This window comes from Hemicordylus capensis, chromosome 3 (assembly GCF_027244095.1).
Source record: "Hemicordylus capensis ecotype Gifberg chromosome 3, rHemCap1.1.pri, whole genome shotgun sequence".
NCBI classification, from domain to species: Eukaryota; Metazoa; Chordata; class Lepidosauria; order Squamata; family Cordylidae; genus Hemicordylus; species Hemicordylus capensis.
Window position 1 is genome coordinate 359,148,067 of NC_069659.1, and position 17,769 is coordinate 359,165,835.

Sequence of the window (17,769 nt, forward strand, 5' to 3'; positions counted from 1 at the left end):
AGCGAGGGGCCAAATTTGCAGAGGATACCAAACTCTTCCGGGTAGTGAAATCCAAAATGGATTGTGAGGTGCTGCAAAAGGATCTCTCCAAACTGGGGGAGTGGGCGACAAAATGGCAAATGCGGTTCAATGTTAGCAAGTGTAAAGTGATGCACATTGGGACGAAGAACCCCAACTTCAAGTATATGCTGATGAGATCTGAGCTGTCAGTGACGGACCAGGAGAGGGATCTTGGGGTCGTGGTGGACAGCGCGTTGAAAGTGTCGACTCAATGTGCGGCAGCTGTGAAAAAGGCAAATTCCATGCTAGGGATCATTAGGAAGGGGACTGAAAATAAAACTGCTAATAGTCTAATGCCCTTATACAAAACTATGGTGCAACCACACCTGGAGTACTGCATACAATTCTGGTCACCACATCTTAAAAAGGACATTGTTGAACTGGAGAAGGTGCAGAAGAGGGCAACCCAGATGATCAGGGGCCTGGAGCACCTTCCTTCTGAGGCAAGGCTTCAACACCTGGGGCTTTTTAGTTTAGAAAAAAGACGACTGCGGGGAGACATGATAGAGGTCTATAAAACCATGTGTGGTGTGGATAAAGTGGATAGAGAGAAATTCTTCTCCCTCTCGCATAACACTAGAACCAGGGATCATCCCATGAAACTGATTGCCAGGAAATTTAGGACCAACAAATTGAAGTACTTTTTGACACAACGTATAATCAATTTGTGGAATTCTCTGCCACAAGATGTGGTGGCAGCCAACAACCTGGATGGCTTTAAGAGGGCCTTGGATAACTTCATGGAGGAGAGGTCTTTCAACGGCTACTAGTCGGAAGGCTATAGGCCACCTCCAGCCTCATAGGCAGGATGCCTCTTGCATTGGATACCAGTTGCAGGGGAGTAACAGCAGGAGACGAGAGGGCAGGCCCTCAACTCCTGCCTGTGGCTTCCAGTGGCATCTGGTGGGCCACTGTGTGAAGCAGGATGCTGGACTAGATGGGCATTCTTGGGCCTGATCCAGCAGGGCTGTTCTTATGTAAATAGATGTCTGGAAACACCACTGTTGTTTCCTCCCACAACAAAAGTGGCAATTCCTGAAGGACATCCGGTGGGCAGTCAGCAGTCAGGCTGCTGGGTGGATGCTTGTGGCACACTAGCTGGTGCCACAGCCTGCAGCTACTTGAAATAAAGCCAGTCGGCCAGCATGGTGGGCAAGTGGGTCATGGCCTGCAGTCGGACCCACCACTTGGCCTCCATGGGGTTGTAGCGGGCGTAAGGGTGTCGGGCGGTGAGTGCGTCGGTGATATCATTGAGAACGAGGCCCACATCCGGCAGGCCGCTCCTCACGAAGGCCTTCATCTGGCTGGCCTGCCGCAGGAGGTAGTCCTCTCCGTAGTCCACACGGACCTCCTCGCTGGCCCCACGCCACATCTCCAGGGCCTCCGCCTCGACGCCCTCCTGGGTCAGGATGCCGGTGGCAGCAATGAAGTTGCTGGGCTCAATGGCGACGACCCCAACGCCCCAGCGATACATCTCCTGCCTCAAGCAGTCGGTGAAGGCCTCCACCCCGTACTTGGAGATGCAGTAGGAGGAGCGGAGCGGAGCAGCCATCCGGCCCAACATGCTGGCCACGTTGACCACCCGGCCTGGAGAGGAGCAAGCAGGCAGACACAGACCCCCCAATGCCACTCTGCAGGACGGCTGTGCCAGGGGTGGGGGTGGGGGTGCTTGTGCTAATGCCTGGGGCCGGGAGCAACGTCCGGCCTGGCTCTCTGAAAGCGGGACGGGAGCCCCCCTGCTGGGACGTCACGCTCTCTGAGCTGGGAGCCTGTCTCCCTCATCCAGAGAGCGATGGGTGAGCTGGTGAGGAGAGCTGGTCTGGTGGTGGCCAGCAGGACTGGTCCCCTTAGCTAAGCAGGGTCTGCCCTGGTTGCTTTTGAAAGGGAGACCAGAAGTGTGAGCCCTGGAAGAGATTCCCCTCAGAGGATCATGGGGCGAGCAGAAGGAAGGTCCCAAGTCCCCTCCCTGGCAGCAGCATCTCCAAGAGAGGGCTGAGAGAGACGCCTGCCTGCAACCTTGGAGAAGCCGCTGCTGGTCTGTGAAGACCACACTGAGCTAGATAGACCAGTGGTCTGACTCAGTATACGGCAGCTCCCTGTGTTCCTATGGGTGGGAGAAGGAGCCAGCCAGGGGGTCGGCTATCCTGGGCTTAGTCCTTATCAGCAGCAAGGAAGAACTGGTTGAGGAAGTGGAAGGTTTTATTTCTGCCCTTACGCTCTGATGGTAACTGGTTTTCTTTTTAATGTGATGCTGTACCAAGAAACCAAAGCTAATGCTTGTTGTATTGAAAGCTGAGACGCTCCTGTCTGATTTTCTCCACCTGACCCCTAAAGTCTTTCCACTCTGCTGGGTTTTTGTTTTACTGCAAAGGTTGAAGGGCTGCTACAGCAGACACCACCTGAGAGAAGAAAAGTCTTCTTGGTGGCAGCAGTTAGGAGTGGAAATCCGGGGGCTGGCTGAGTCTGGTCCATGGTCAGTGTTAGCAACACGGTGGCATAAGCAGGTTCCTCCACAGCATGGCGAGAGAAGAAATGCCCGGCAGCTGGAGGGTGTTTGCCAGTTTCTGCAATTCATGCAAAGACTACTCTATTGGGGGAGGAATTCAAGGCACATGTGCCAGAAAAGAGTCACCAAGTGATGCCTAAGAATCAAATATGGCTTCACAATATTAAATATCTAAGCTCACCAGAATCAAACCAATTATAGATAAAGACCTGATATTTGGCAGACACGTTGTCAGATCGGGGTGGTTTTAGAAAGTAATATTGGGCAAAAATGCAACATGATGGCTGAAAATTAATATGGTGTTGTTATATTAACATGGCCACATTAAGAAAACATACATTTCCCTTCTGTTTTGCACACACTTGAATGCACTAGGACAACTGTAGTCAAAAATATTTCAATCAGCCCTCATGTAAGAGTTTTTTAAATTCTTAATGCTAACTTCTTGGTTTGTACTCTTTCTATGCTCTGGAACCACTTTTCCCCAATAGTACGCTTCAAATTTAGAATTAGACGACTCAGTTTTGACCTCATCTCTGACAGGTGCACAGGTAGGAAAACCTCTCGGGGCAACCATCTTGGACATCGCCTCTCTAAAATGCTCCCTGACTGGGGACATGTATAGAATGGAGACGGCATTCAAAAATCTCCGGAGGGTGTGGTGCTGGAGTCAGCAGAAAGTAATTTGGGGGGTGGGGAGGTGGGGTCATCTTGTTCTGTTCTCTCTCTTTCCTCCTTCAGTCACCTCTGGCAGGCTGCCTCTGGTATCAAAGAGCGAAGGAACAGTAGCAATCGCCCCAAAGAGTGTGAGCGAGTTCAACAAGCATTCTCAAGCTCACCAATGCGATTCTGGAAATGGGGCAGCCTTTCGCAGAAGAATCGACAGAGCAATGTACTTGTTCTCCACACCCGAGATATTGCAGATCAGAGTTTTGCTGACCCGATTTCTGCACATTACAACACAGGTAGAGAGCAGTGCAAGTCATCCATGGTGGGGCCAAACAATGAAGATGAAAGACTCTTCTATCGAGCTGTTAAGAAAAACAAGTTGGGTTCTTCAAGCAGCAGGTTGTTGCTCCACAGGCTATGATAAAGGAAGACTGCAACCTTTGCTCACAGCCTTTCCTCTCTATCTCTTGTCGGAACAAACAACTGGATTTGCAAGAGTTTTTAAAGTATGAAACTCAGTTCTCTCCAGCCTCACTCAGTGACAATGGGAAACTTCACTCCTGTGAGAAGCAGGAGTCTCAACTGATTGAAATTCCTGAAGCAGATATAACAGAAGGAATTATCAGCAGATAATATCATATTGATGGCTCAGCACTGGTGAATAGCCTACCACCGCAGAGAACAGGAATACCCTGCAAGGATGTGTTTCTACGTGCAATGGGCATATGCTATGATGTACGAGAGATGTGACATTGTATTTGATTTGCACTTGCAGGACAGTTGGAAAGCGGAGACCAGGGGTGTGCCCAAGCAAATGTCTGAGGAGAAGGGTGGCAGGAACCAGCCCAGAACCAAATGGCTGGGAAAGCTATTTAAGAGATTCTAACAAGAGTGAACTTCTTAGCAGACAAGATAGCCACACTCTGTGCAGAAGGAACAATTGTTGTAACTAAAGGATGAAATGTCATAAGCAATCAAGAGATCTGCATAGATCATTTGTCTCCTTGCTAACCTGAAGAAGCCGACATGTGCATATTTGTGCATGCCAGAAATGCAGTAACACCAGGTTGCTAAGAACTTTTAATCAAAGCCAATGACAAAGACACAGACACTGTACTCATCATCACCATATCAGTTCTTCCAACACTTAAGGGGCTTGGCCTTCAGACCAGGTGGGTTTCTTCTGGGAAAGGCACAAAGTACCGACAGATTCCTGTCCATGAAGTTGCTGAATCATTAGGGCCTGAAGAAATTAGGGGACTACTTTTCTTCCTCGCATTCACTAGGTGTGATACCATATCTTCCTTTCATGACAAAGGCAAGAAGTCTGCATGGTGTGCATGGAAATTGTTTGAGGATGTGTCAAGTGTTTTTACAAAACTGAGCCAGTGCCTGGCAGTGACTGAAGACCAAGATCTCCAGATCTTGGAGAGGTTTGTGGTAATCATGTACGACAGAGGGAGTACAGCCAGGCATGTGAATGGTGCAAGACTGGAACTTTTTGCAAGGAAACAGAAAACTTATTTTGAGATTCTGCCCACCCTGGATGCACTCAAACGACACTCAAAGTGGGCTGCATACCAGGCAAGAACAGTCTGGGGCCAGGCAACGGCATGCCAGCCGAACATGGCAAGTCCCGCTGAGTGCGGGGATGGGAAAAAGAGGGAGCAACATGGAACACCCTTTGGACAACACGTCCACCTGTTGGGATGCTGCAAGGAACTTGCAAAATGTGCCTGCAAACTGACTGCAAAGTAAGGTGTGCATGCTTCAAAAAGGCCTCGACTGCAGTGGACTGTGCAGCTGTTCCTGCTTGGATTAGAAAGCTGCCACCCCCACCCCACCCCCACCCCCGCCCCATTAATCCAGTGTTAGTCTTGCCATTGAGGTCCTTTGTTTAATTACTCTAATAGGTCTGCCATAACCAGTCAATTGAACCATATGTAAGCATTGTTGATGATGGTTAAGAGATATTAGCTCAATTTTTTCAGAAACCTGTTGTGCAAATTCTGATGCTCCTTTCTGATGCTCCTTTCCATCATATAAAATGTATTCAATACAATCTGGATCATATTTTTCAATTTTATATAACTATTTTTTGAATGATTCGAAAGATGTTCAACATTTAATAGTGTGACACCATCTTTATTTTATTTCTAGCTACAATGTTTAGCCACCATATTGGATTTGTAGCCTCCACATCTGATTTTTTGTGTGCCTGAAGTTACTTCCCAAAACAATAAGTAACTGACATTTCTGCCAAAGCTCAGATCTGTATCACTAGGAATCTGATGATTTTTAACATTTAATATAGTGAGACCATATTTACATTTAGCCACCATATTGGATTTTTAGCCACCATATTGAATCTTGGGGTTCCCACCTTGGCTTTCTAAAACCACTCATATCTGACAACATGCCTGCCAAATCTCAAGCCTTTATCACTATTTGAATGATTCTGGTGAGCTTAAACATGCAATATTGCGACACCATATTGAATTTTGGATTTTCAGCCACCGTCTTGAATTTTGGGGGTGCCCACTTATACTTTCTAAAACCACACATATCTGAGAACATTTCTGTCAAATTGCATGCTTTGCAGCCCACAGTGCACCATTCGGCTTATTTCTGCCATTTATCTTCTCCACGAAAAAGGCTCCCTGCCGGCCGCCTCAGAGACTCTCTCCTCAATGACTTCTTTTTTACACCACATTGGAAACAGACTTTGGGGATGAGGCCTGGTGAGTCTGGACAACCGCGAAGCTCTGGGAAGTGTCCTGGGCCAGGATGGAGCCATCGTTCAGATGCCGGCCAGCCCCAGCCCAGCTCGTCTTCCTTGAGTTCTCCAGGCACGCCGGTTTGGGTCAGGGTTAGGGGTCTGCCCCCCTTCTGCCCCCTTCCCCTCCTCCCTGCCCCTCCTGCCCCCGGCTGTGTGGCCAAAGGCATGAAGTGCTGCAGGGGCAGAAGCCAGCGGCCCCCTCCCTGCCACCAGCGCCCTCTGGGCTCCCGGCTCCCTGTACCTCTCGCGCGGCGGATCAGGGGCAGGAACGCCTTGGTCACGCGGATGGTGCCCCACAGGTTGACAGCTGCCACTGCCTGGTACTTCTGCATGCTGGTGAACTCCACATCTCCGAAGGAGGCCACGCCGGCATTGTTCACCAAGCCCCACAGACCTGCCGGGCAAAAAAGGGGGCGCACCCGGGGAGAGTCACCTGCTGCAGAGGAATGGGCCAGTGGGCCTTCCCAGGAGGAGGAGGAGGAGCAGGAGGAGGAGGAGGAGGAGCACCCTCCTCCTCCTCCCCCCCCAGCTAGAGCCATCCTGGAGAAGACAAGAGGGAGGGGGCGCCTCCAGAGCCCTCCAGTGGGCACTTGGCCTGTAGACACCCCCCCCCCAAACAAAGGGGACTTGCAGCAGGGGAGCGAGAGGTCAGCCCTCCCAGGGATGCAGCAGCATCTCCTCCATATCCCCTCCCCACTCTCTCTTTCAGCTGACCCCCCCACCCCGCCCCACCCCACCCCCTGCAGCCCCAGCTGCTCTCCCCCTGCTCAGCTGCCCACCTTGCTCAGGCTCCGCCAGGGTCTCCTCCACCCGCCGGAGGGCGCGCCCCACCTCCTCCTCACTGCTCACATCCAGCTGCAGGACATGCAGGCGGCCGGACTCCAGGCTGGCCAGCTCCCTGGCCCCGGGGCTGCCTCCGTGGTCCTGCCCAAGACAAGCCCTTGTGCCAGTGCCCGCAGCAGGCCTCCCCCCCACCCCCACCCCCCCATCTTAGGCTGCCTCTTGGCCTTAAGGTGCTTGGGCTTGTTTTTTTTTAAGTTGGCTATCAGTGGCTCTTAATGTGGAAACAGTTGTCACCAATTTCCCCCTAATCCTATTTTTAAGGCTGTTGTTATCCAGAGTGTGACTCTAATGGCAGAAAACAGGATATAAATAAATGAGTGATGCATCATCTGCCAACAGCAGCAGTCTCTGGGTCATCGCCCCCCCCCCCGCCGGCACCCAAGGAGGGGGTCTTCAGGGGAGGGGGGGCTCCCGCGACTGTGCCCACCCCCACCCCACCTTGGCGTCAGGACTTTGCCGCAGAAGTTTTGAGGGGTGGAGGTGGCGCCCCCCCCCCTTGCTGCTGGGATGGTCGTGGGGCCTTCGGTGGTGAAAGGGAGACCAAGGCAGCCGGTGGGGGTGGGCAGGTGGGCGTCACAGCCTCTCAGCCCCACAGAGCCCTCTGCACCCATCTCCCTCGGCCCCACGTGGGAGCCCCACGCACCCTGGGGAGGGGAAGGGCAGCCGCTGCATTGGCCAGGCCAGCTCCAAGCAGTGCACGGCTCACCTCCTGGCAGGCCTCCAGCGGCTGAGTTTGGAAAGAGACGTTCTGCCCTTGGCTGCTGCCCAAGGAGCGGGTCAGCTGAGGAGCCCCGCGCGGCCAGGAGCCCCAGGGAGAAGGTGACCCTGCCTGCCCGGGCTGGGGGAGGGAGGGGCCGGCCAGCCAGCCAGCCAGCCCTGCTCCTCCGGACCCCGGGGGCTGAGGGCTCTCAGTTCTGACTCCAGGCAGCCACGGAGGTGGCTTTGGTGTCCCAGAGCCCAGGGCCACGCGGTGCCTTTCCGGCCATTTCTGTTGCTCTCAGCAACTGCCGGCAGGGCGTTCCTTGGGGGTGGACCTAGCAATGGCCAGTGGCTGTAACGCTTAGGAACAGAGCCCCGCCTGCCCAGTTTGCTGGACACTGCCGGGACAGAGCGTGGGGCTCCGTGGGCAAGGCTGGTCCGAGGCTCGGTCTGCTGCTCTCTCTGGGGGTCAGGACGGAGCTGCACCTGGCAGGCCAAAGGGAGCTCAAGAGAGGACCTGGGCCTTTCCACGCCCCCCACTGCCCCTTGCACGGCTGGACAGCACAGCGGTCCCGTTTAGTCGCGGGGTGCTGCCTGCATTTGCCTGCCCTTTCCCTGCCTTCCGGCTCCCCCTTCTCGAGCCATCTTGCCGTGGGGCTGGGCAGTGAAGATCTAGCTGGGGCATGGGGGCCACCACAGGGCAGCCCTCCCCCTCTCAAGAGGGCACCCTTTGGAGAGCCTCTCCCGAAGGGCCCGGCTTCCCCAAGCAGGCTCCCACAAGCAGGCACCGTCCTACTCACCCCAAGCAGACAGCCCGCGAAGACGGTGAATCCCTGGGCGTGCAAGTGCCGAGCCGCGGCGTAGCCAAATCCCTTGTCACAGCCCGTGATCAGCACCGCCTTCCCGCCAGCCTGCAGGAGGGGAGGAGAAAGATGAGCGCAGAGGATCCGGGCCCAGCAGCAGAGCGGCCAGCAGGCCTGGTGGGCATCCCCGGGGAGAGCCAGGCGCCGACGCCCGGCCACAACGCAGGACCGGGAGGGGGGTGGGGGGTTGTGCCTGGAGGGCCCCCTCGGCTCACAGGAAGGCCTGGCCAGGAAGGCCTGGGGGGGGGCACATGCCCCAGGCAGCCTGGCAGCCAGAGCGGAGGAGGGCAGTGCTGCCCCACTCTCTGTGGGTTGCCAAGGCAGGCAGCCCTGGACCCAGAGGGGATGAGTGCACCCCCTGAGGCGGATGGAGCCGGCTGGGAGTGGGGGGGGGCAGACCACGTCAGGAGCCAGAGAGAGCCACTGCGTGGCAAAGTGGCGAATGAGAGACACGCTCAGGGTGACTGAGAGGCAGACAGTCCTGCTCCTCATTTGGGCAGGATGCCCCAGCTGACCTAGTGGTTACATCCACACCAAGGCAAGCTGCCACCCAGTGAATAGCTGCCCAGTGGTTTTGTTTGGTTTTTGTAGTCTTCTGATTATTGGGGTGGGGAGAACCACACACACATCTATGTAAGTTTTGCAAAGGAGTAAATGGCTGCTGCCTTTAAGCACCTCAGAGGAGCCCTGCTGGCTCAGGCCAAAGGGGCCCCACCGATGATGCTTCTGGGAAGCCCCAAGCAGGACACGGGGGCACCTGCCCACCCGCACTGGTATGCAGAGGTAGCCTGCCTCTGAATATGGAGGCTCGGCTGCACTATCATGCTTAAGGATGGCCTAGCTGCCATGACTTAGTCCAATCTCCTTTTCAAGCTCTCTCAGCCAGTGGGAATCGCCACACCGGGCAGCCAGAGATTCCAGCCATTCAGGGGCGCAGCGAGGGAGGAGGGGGGCCGGGCTCATCCCTCTCTCTGGCAGCTCCAGGTTCCTTGAACCCATCCACTCAACGACAGCGACACCCCTGCAGGCATTAGCTGGGTGACGCTGCCCACCCTGGACCTCCTGCCAGCAGCTCCGTGGAGTTCTACTGTGAGAAGGAGGCGACCACCGTGCAGAATTCCTCCAAGGGCTCTCGCCTGGCCTCTCTTCTAAATGCAGAAGCCCCAGCAGCGGCTTCGGACAGGGAAAGGGCTTGCTGGCCCTTGCGGCCACCCTTTGCTCACCTTTGCAAACACCCGAGGGTCTGTTTTGAGACCTGCAGAGCATCCCAAAGGCTGCCCGGGGCTGAAAAGCTGCCCCCTGGTGGTGTGGCCAGGGCAGGGGCGCCGCCGGCTGACGTTGTGTCTCGGGGGGGGGGAGCTGGCCGCCTGGACAGGGCTGTGGCCGGCACCCCGGGCGGGCACTGCCAGGAGAGCCAGCCTCGCGCTCACTAAGCCCACCTGCTCCCCAGCGACGCTGCCCCTTCTGTGGGATGGGATGGAGAGCGGGTGCAGAGGGCAGGGGGCCCAGGGGAGAGTCCCCCAAGCAGCGGCTTGAGGCTGCCGGGACCCCCCCCTCAGAAGCCGGAGCTGGGGGCTCTCCCTGGCTGGCCTGCGGCAGCTGGACGGGCAGGATTGCTCCCTGCTCCGGCCAGAGACCCTCCCCCGGGCCCCCACTCCTGCTCTGCCCTCGCCTGCCGAGGCCAGCTGCGGCTCCAGCCTGTCCTGGGACTCCTTGTGGGGACCCGCCTTGTGAGCCCCTCGTGTTGGGCCAGGGGCAGGCGCCTGCTGCTTGGCGCCCGGAGCCCTTGGAGAGCCCCTGCCTAGCCCTGACCGGCTCCTGGCTCTCGGCCAGGGTGTGCCTTCTGCCAGACTGGGAGCAGGGCTGGGGGAAATCCGTCAGCACCTGTTGGGCAGCAGCAGCAACAGCAGCAGCCCTCGGCCAAGGGCAGGCCTGGAACCGGCTCCCAAGGACACCGGGGCGGGGCGGGAGGAGTGGCAAGGCAGCCAGCCCGCTAGCCCGGAGGAGGCCTGGCCTCGCTCCTGGGGGAGGGGAGGCCCCCAGCTCCGGGGACAGGCCAAGGGCCGCCTCCTGTCACCTGCCCGGCTGTTTGGGACTCTCCTCCCTGCAGCTCCGAAAGACGCACAAGAGGAGCCACAGACAAGGCCCTGGCTCAGCTGGGCTGGGGGAGGAGGCTGGCAGGCAGCCCTGGGCTGGGATGACCCCTCCTCGGGAGCCAGAGGCAGGGCTGGCCAAGCCCCAGCCAGTCCGAGGGACTTGGGGAGGTCAAGGCCAGCTTCCGGCGGAGCAGAGGGCAGGCCAGGCATGGCGGCCCTCCTCCATCAGGAAGGAAGCCTCTCCCAAGCCTGCCTCTTGCCTGAGCCCCAGCCTGTGCGTCCCAGAGCGCCCCTCCCAGCACGGGGGGGGGGGGCAGCGGGGGCGGAAGGAGCTGCCGCTCTGGGTTTGGCCTGGCTGGGAACGCCACCCCAACTGGGCAGGTCACTGGGGAGGCCGGACCTGCTGGTGCCCAGCCCGGAAAGGGCTCCTGGCGTCCAGCTCCAGGAAGGCATCGGCGGTGCGTGGCCGCTGCGGCCGAAAACGAGGCAAGGGATGGAGCAGCACCGTGCAGGGCGCCAAGCCCGCCCGCCTGCCCGCGTCCCTCTTGGCCTGCTTCAGATGCCGCTGCCGCCGGAGCCTTTTCTCTGCTAGCACCTGCTGAAGATGAAGCCTCGCCCAGTTGCCCCTCCAAGGGGCTGCCCCCGCCATCTCTCGAGGGGCATGGTGTCCAGGCGTGCCCGTGAGCTGGCACAGCGTGGGGGACTAGGAGGCGGAGCTGCACTTCAGGGCTGTGGGTTCGAATCTCGCCTCTTCCTTGAACTCCCTGGGTGGGCTCTTGCAAAGGCTCCCTCCCAGCCTCAGTCCTGCCCCCTCTGCCCTACGGGGATAAGGAAAGGGGGCGCACTGCGGGGGGGCGTGTGGAGGGGGGCGGCTGGCGACGCCAGGACTCCCGCTCCCTCCCCGCGCAGGAGGAGGCTGCTGCTGCTGCTGCGGCCTCCTGCGCTGCCAGTCTGTGTCTCGCGACGACGACGGGGGGGGGGCGGTGCTCAGTCCGTTGTCCGCGCGCGGGGTGGGGCGGGCGGGCGGGCAGGCAGGCAGGCCGGCGAGCCCCCAGAGGCGGGATGAGGTCACTTCCTCCTCGCCAGGGCAGATGACAGCAAGGAAATAATGCATCATCTGAACAGAGATGTGGAAGTCAAGCGACTTGGCAACATTGCACACTACTTGGGCATTCAAGTACAAAGAGAGAAAGATGGAAGTTTCCTCATCAACCAAGAAGAGAAAATTAAAGACTTGATAAACCTGCTCAGACTGGAAAATGCGAATCCTACACCAACTCCAATGGAAGTGAACTACATAAAGCAAGAAGATCAAACTGAGCCACTATCTGACAACCATAGATATCGTGAAGCATTGGGTAAGCTTCTATATATTAGTACACTCACTAGGCCAGATATTAGCACAGCAGTTGGCTTACTTTGCAGAAAGACTGCATCACCAACAGTCAAGGACTGGAATGCAATGAAGAGACTTGTTAGGTACCTAAAGGGTACTGCACACTTTAAGCTCAAGCTACCAGTTAACAGTCAACCAAAACTAGAAGCATACGTAGATGCAGACTGGGGTGGAGACCTAACAGAAAGGAAATCCACCAGCGGTCACATAATTTTCTATGGAGATGGAGCCATAAGCTGGTCAAGCACGAAGCAAGATATAACAGCATCATCAACCACTGAAGCAGAATATGTATCAGCTGCACAGGGCTGTCACGAGATACAATGGCTGTGTCAACTACTGAAGGACCTAGGTACAGATGTACCACAGCCCATACCAGTGTATGAAGACAACCAAAGCTGCATTCAACTCTCCAAACAAGAAGATGTAAAGAGGCGTACATATAAGTGAGAAATCTGCAAAAGGATGGACTAATTAAGCTGATCTACTGCCCAACGAATGACATGTTTGCAGATATACTCACTAAGCCACTACCAAGACCCCGCTTTGAAAAACTGAGAGAGAAAATGAATCTTGTGAACTGAGTCACGAGACATTGAGAGGGGGGGTTGGAAGTGAAGGACTATGCTAACTGGGCAAAGAGGCACCTTTTACCGTGGTGATTCTCTTTACCCTGGTGGCGCAGTGGTAAAACTGCCGCCCTGTAACCAGAAGGTTACAAGTTCGATCCTGAGCAGGGGCTCAAGGTTGACTCAGCCTTCCATCCTTCTGAGGTCGGTAAAATGAGTACCCAGAATGTTGGGGGCAATATGCTAAATCATTGTAAACCGCTTAGAGAGCTTCCAGCTATAGAGCGGTATATAAATGTGAGTGCTATTGCTATTGCTATTGGCCTCCAGATGCCCCTCCATGAACAGGATCTATCAATACACTTGGAGGGCATTCCTCAGATGGTCTACGAAGCATGGGGTTCCTAAGGGGGTGGCGCCGGCTATCATGAAACATCTTCTACAATTCCTTCAGGACGGTCTGGACTGGGGTCTCTCCGCAAACACCTTGAAACGGCAGGCCACCTTCCATAAGATAGACCCCAGCTACAGTCACTGGAAGTACTGGGGTGGATAGGGCCAGTTACTCTCCCCCAGCTAAATAATAGCAATAGCAATAGCAATAGCACTTACATTTCTATACCGCTCTATAGCCGGAGCTCTCTAAGCGGTTTACAATGATTTAGCATATTGCCCCCCAACATTCTGGGTACTCATTTGACCGACCTCGGAAGGATGGAAGGCTGAGTCAACCTTGAGCCCCTGGTCAGGATCGAACTTGCAACCTTCTGGTTACAGGGCGGCAGTTTTACCACTGCGCCACCAGGGGCTCATCCCACCTGATGAAGTGGTTAAAATGACTATGGTAAAATGGGCTCAAGATGTGGGGTATAATATAGAAATGGCAGCCTGGGGAAAATTATGGAAAACTGATTTGAAGTTCACTTGGCCCCCTCACCTGACCCTGGGCAGCTGGATGGAAGCTGTGGGAGACTCGAAATGAAGATCCGAGCGCCTTGACATGACTGTTCATGGCGGGTCCTTCGTAGCCAATTCTATGCGGGTGTTTTATGCTTTGTCTGCATTCTGTGTTTTCTACGCTGCTTTCCAAGAGGATCTGGGGACTAGATTCCCAACAGAAGCCTGGTCTCGGCTGCTCTTGCCTCCAGTACAATCCCTTGCACGAACGGAGGCCTCTACACAAGGGAACCTTCTCCGACATTCGCACCCTGCAGTCGCACTGGATAGCTGAAGGCCACCCTAAATGCCGGAAGAGCCCCGCACAGCCGGGGCAAAGGACTGCTCCAGCGCCCGTGGCTGTTTGCTGTCCTGGGCGGGGGACACCTGTTCTAATTCAGGAAAGGCATGAGAAATCGTGCTCCCTTAATTACAGGATTGGTCTGAACCAAGCCCAAACGATCTCCATTAGGGTAGGACCCACTCCCCTAGCGGGTGCTGCACACTTGTGGGGCGGGAGGCTCCCCACAGATCCCTACTGGCAGGAGGAGACCAGGGCCCTCTGCGCAGCTCTGCTCTGGCCCCCGGGCCAAGTGGACGGCACCCTAAACGCACCAGGAGGAAACAAATCACCCATGTCCAGACACACCACCTTTATTTTCATTGGTTCATTAGTGAAGCAATTACGCTCAAGGCAAGATAGCAAATTAGTGAACATTTTCATTGGCCGGATCAATGTGCTTTATTCTCATAATTGCACAGCAGAATTAAAATCAGTTTCTGTCATTGACCTTTCATTCCAGGTGCTAAAAGCAGCAGCTCCTTCCGCAGGGCGTCCAGGGCTCCGGCTTCGCCCCCAGACAAGTGGCCGGTGGATCTCGCTCCCTGGATGGCAAGTGGGGCTGCTGCAGACCCCGCCCCTCTCCTCCGCCCCCGCCCGGCTTTCTGCTGGCCCCCTGGCAGAGAGAGGCCAGGCAGGCAGGGCTCCGAAGAGCCTCAGAGCAGCCCTGCTGGATCAGGCCCAAGGGAGCCCAGCCAGCCAGCGCCCTGTTTCCCGCAGAGGCCCACCAGACGCCTCCGGGAAGCCCCCCAAGCAGGGTGCGAAGGCGTGCCCCCTCTCCCGCCACGACTCCTCCGCAACTGGGATTCAGAGGCACCCACGCTTGTCGGAGGGGAGTCACAGCAGGCGGGAGGGCACGGCCTCAGCGCCTGCCTGTGGGCTCCTCGGGGGCCTCTGGTGGGGGCCACTGTGCGAGACAGGATGCTGGACTGGATGGGCCTCCTTGGGGGCCTGATCCAGCAGGGCTGTTCTTATGGCTCGTAGCCACAGAGAGACCTGTCCTCCACGCACTGGTCTAAGCCCCCTTTAATGCCATCTAAGCTGATGGCCGCCAGCACATCCTCTTGTGGCAGGGAATTCCAGAGGTGCACCGTGCACTGTGAGAAGAAGGGCTTCCTCTGGTCGATCCTAAATCTCCTGCTAGCCAGTCTCACTAGCTAACCCGGCCGGGGTCTGGTCTTGTGAGAGGGGGAGAAAACCTTCTCAGCAGCGGCTGAACCAGGCCTTGGGGGCGGGGGGGGGCGCCCGGCGGCATCATCCCAGGCTTTTGCTCAGCTCTGCCAGGCGCAAGGGAGGGGCCCTGGCTCAAAGAGGGCCACTGATCCCTGCCCCCCCCGCCACCCCGCATTCACCTGAGCCCGCTTAAGAGATTTCCTGGGCTGCTACCAGGCTCCGCACCTGCAGACCCCCAGGGGATCTCGCCCAAGGGGGTTCCTGGCTGTCCTGGGGAGTGTCCCAGCAAAGGAAGTGAGTCCCACTGTGGGGCCCGGCTGGCTTCTCCCCCCAGCTCCTCCTGAAAACAAGGGCAGCACAGACAGTGGCTCATCAGAGACTGAGCAGGGCTGCTCTGGGTGCGAATCCTACCCTCGCCTTCAATAGTAGCAGCCTCCTCGAGTAAGCCAGTCTGGTTGCTCAGGGCCAGTTCCTCCATCTTCACTCACAAGGGACGTCGGAAAGACTCCAAGAAGGCGGTGAAGGGCTTTGAATGCTCTGAATGGCTACCGAAATGGCCCCTTGTTCTTTGCATTGTGCCAAAAGGGAGCCCACAGGCAGCCGGGGCACGAGGGGCAAAGGAGCCACCGCCCGGCCCCCTGGGAACCCCAGCCACACCTCCCCTGCTGCCAGGAGGGCCGGGAAGCTGCTGCTTCTTAAGAAGACAATCAGAAGCAGAGAAGGCCTACCAGCTGCCCGGCCAGCGGGGAGAACGGTCAGATCCAGCAGCAGCCCAGACTTTCGGCCCTTCCTGTCCCCCGTCACACCAGTAGGGGCCATGGGTTCGAATTCCTGCAGGCAGGAGGGGGCAGCCTCTGGGCCCATGGAATGAGGATGGGCTCCTGGGCAGGGTTCCCTCCCACAGGGATCCCCAGATGTTGTTGACTACAACTCCTAGACTCCCCAAGCGAGCAAAAGCCACTGCAGCACTGGAGAAGGTGCAGAAGAGGGCGGCAACCCCGATGACCAGGGGCCTGGAGCACCTTCCTTAGGAGGCAAGACTACAGCACCTGCTGGGGCTTTTGAGTTCAGAAAAAAGACGACTGCGGGGAGACCTGATGGACGTCTATGAAATCCTGCGTGGTGTGGAGAAAGTGGAGAGAGGGAAATTCTTCTCCCTCTCCCATAACACTAGGACCAGGGGTCATCCCATGAACAATGCATAATCCGCTTGTGGAATTCTCTGCCACAAGATGTGTGGTGACAGCCAGCAACCTGGATGGCTTGAAGAGGGGTTTGGATGACTTAGTGGAGAAGAGGTCTATCAACGGCTACTGGTCGGAGGGCTGTGGGCCACCTCCAGCCTCAAAGGCAGGGTGCCTCTGAGTCCCAGTTGCAGGGGAGCAACAGCAGGAGGGAGGGCCGGCCCCTTTCAACTCCTGCCTGTGGGCTTCCAGCAGCATCAGGTGGGCCACTGTGAGAAACAGGATGCTGGACTAGATGGGCCTTCTTGGGCCTGATCCAGCAGGGCTGTTCTTGTGTTCTAACAGCTGGGGATGCTGGGATTTGTAGTCAGCAACATCTGAGGATCCCTGTGAGAGGCAACCTTGGCTCCAGCCTGCTTCACCTGAACACAAACACCAGTGAAAGTGTGTGATGGTGAGCACAAAGTGACCTTGGCAGGGTTAGGGTTGCTGGCCTTGTGGGAGCAGGCATGGCTTGTCCGCTTTGCTAAGCAGGGCCCACCCTGGTTGCATATGAAAGGGAGACTTAGGGGATGGCGCCACCACTCTGGGAAGGGCATGTAGGTCCCAAGCTCCTTCCCTGCTGGCAGCATCTCCAAGACGGGGCTGAGAGACCCCCCTGGCTACCTGCAACTTGGGAGAAGCTGCTGCCAGCCTGGGCAGACAACACTGAGCCAGAGAAGGGAGGACTCTTTGGAACTCCTGGGGGAAGGCGGCCCCCTCCCCAGCAGAATGCCGACCAGCTCCAGGAGGCGGAAGCGCGGGGGGGGGGCAGGAGGGCTTGGTGGGTGCAGCCACCCAGAGAGCAGGGCCCCCTCGGGGGACAGGCACCTCCCTGCGCTGCCAGGGCTGCTGCGGCCTGCGTGCCTCTCCCTGGCGTGGGGGGCCGCCTGCTGCCCCTGGGCCTGGAGGCTCCACACCGCGCCCCTCTCCGAAGGAGCCACCGCCCAGGCCACCTCCTGGCGCCGCGGGAAATGGGGTGGGGGGTCCGGCTGCGGGGGGGGCGGGGGCTACTCACGGGGAGGGATCCGCCCAGGCGGGGCAGCCGCCGCCCGCAGAGCAGCAGGAGGAGGAGGAGGAGGAGGAAGAGGCGGCTGCTGCTGCGGCCTCCTGGGCCGCCAGTCCGTGTCTCGCGGCGACGACCGGGGGGGGGGGCGGTGCTCAGTCCGTCCTCCGCGCGCGGGGCGGGGCGGGCGGGGCAGGCAGGCGGGCGAGCCCCCGGAGGCGGGATGAGGTCACTTCCTCCTCGCCGGGGCAGGAGGAGGCGGAGCCGCAGCGGGAGGAGGAGGAAGAGGAGGACGCCGGGAGCAGCCGCAGCCGCCACCAGCCCGCCAAGGTTACCCGCCGCCCATCCGCCCGGTAAGCCCCCCCGTGCCTGCCTCCCTCCCTCCCTCCCTCCCCCCCAGCAGGTGCCGGGCTCCACCGGCAGCATCCGCGGGCGGGCGATCTCCCGGCCTCCCTGGCCTGCCCGCCTTGCGCGCTGCTCGGGCTGCAGCCGCCCCCTCCCCCCTCCGGAGCCGCCGGTCGGGCTGGGTCTCCTGCAGCCCCAGCGCGCTGCCCCCCTTGACCCCGGGGGGGGCCCGGCAACTCCCTCCTTCTCCGGCCGGGGCAAGACTG

At 57.7% G+C, this 17,769-nt stretch overlaps 2 protein-coding genes across 2 annotated transcripts in view; one reads left to right on the top strand and one right to left on the bottom strand.

Annotated features, from left to right (window-relative positions):
* Positions 1 to 17,769, top strand: part of LOC128349411 (D-beta-hydroxybutyrate dehydrogenase, mitochondrial-like) — a 196,840-nt gene that overhangs the window by 164,895 nt on the left and 14,176 nt on the right. Inside the window, exon 2 of the mRNA XM_053305627.1 lies at positions 17,438 to 17,511. The gene's annotated coding sequence lies outside the window, so the exon portion shown is untranslated. The remainder of the gene's footprint in view (positions 1 to 17,437; positions 17,512 to 17,769) is intronic.
* On the bottom strand, positions 776 to 17,584 carry LOC128350644 (D-beta-hydroxybutyrate dehydrogenase, mitochondrial-like). The gene is made up of 5 exons (XM_053309033.1): positions 17,171 to 17,584; positions 8,357 to 8,467; positions 6,794 to 6,938; positions 6,256 to 6,408; positions 776 to 1,647 (listed from the first exon to the last, which is right to left on the bottom strand). Exons 1-5 carry the CDS (start codon positions 17,582 to 17,584, stop codon positions 1,178 to 1,180), a joined length of 1,293 nt encoding a protein of 430 aa, XP_053165008.1. The 3' UTR covers positions 776 to 1,177.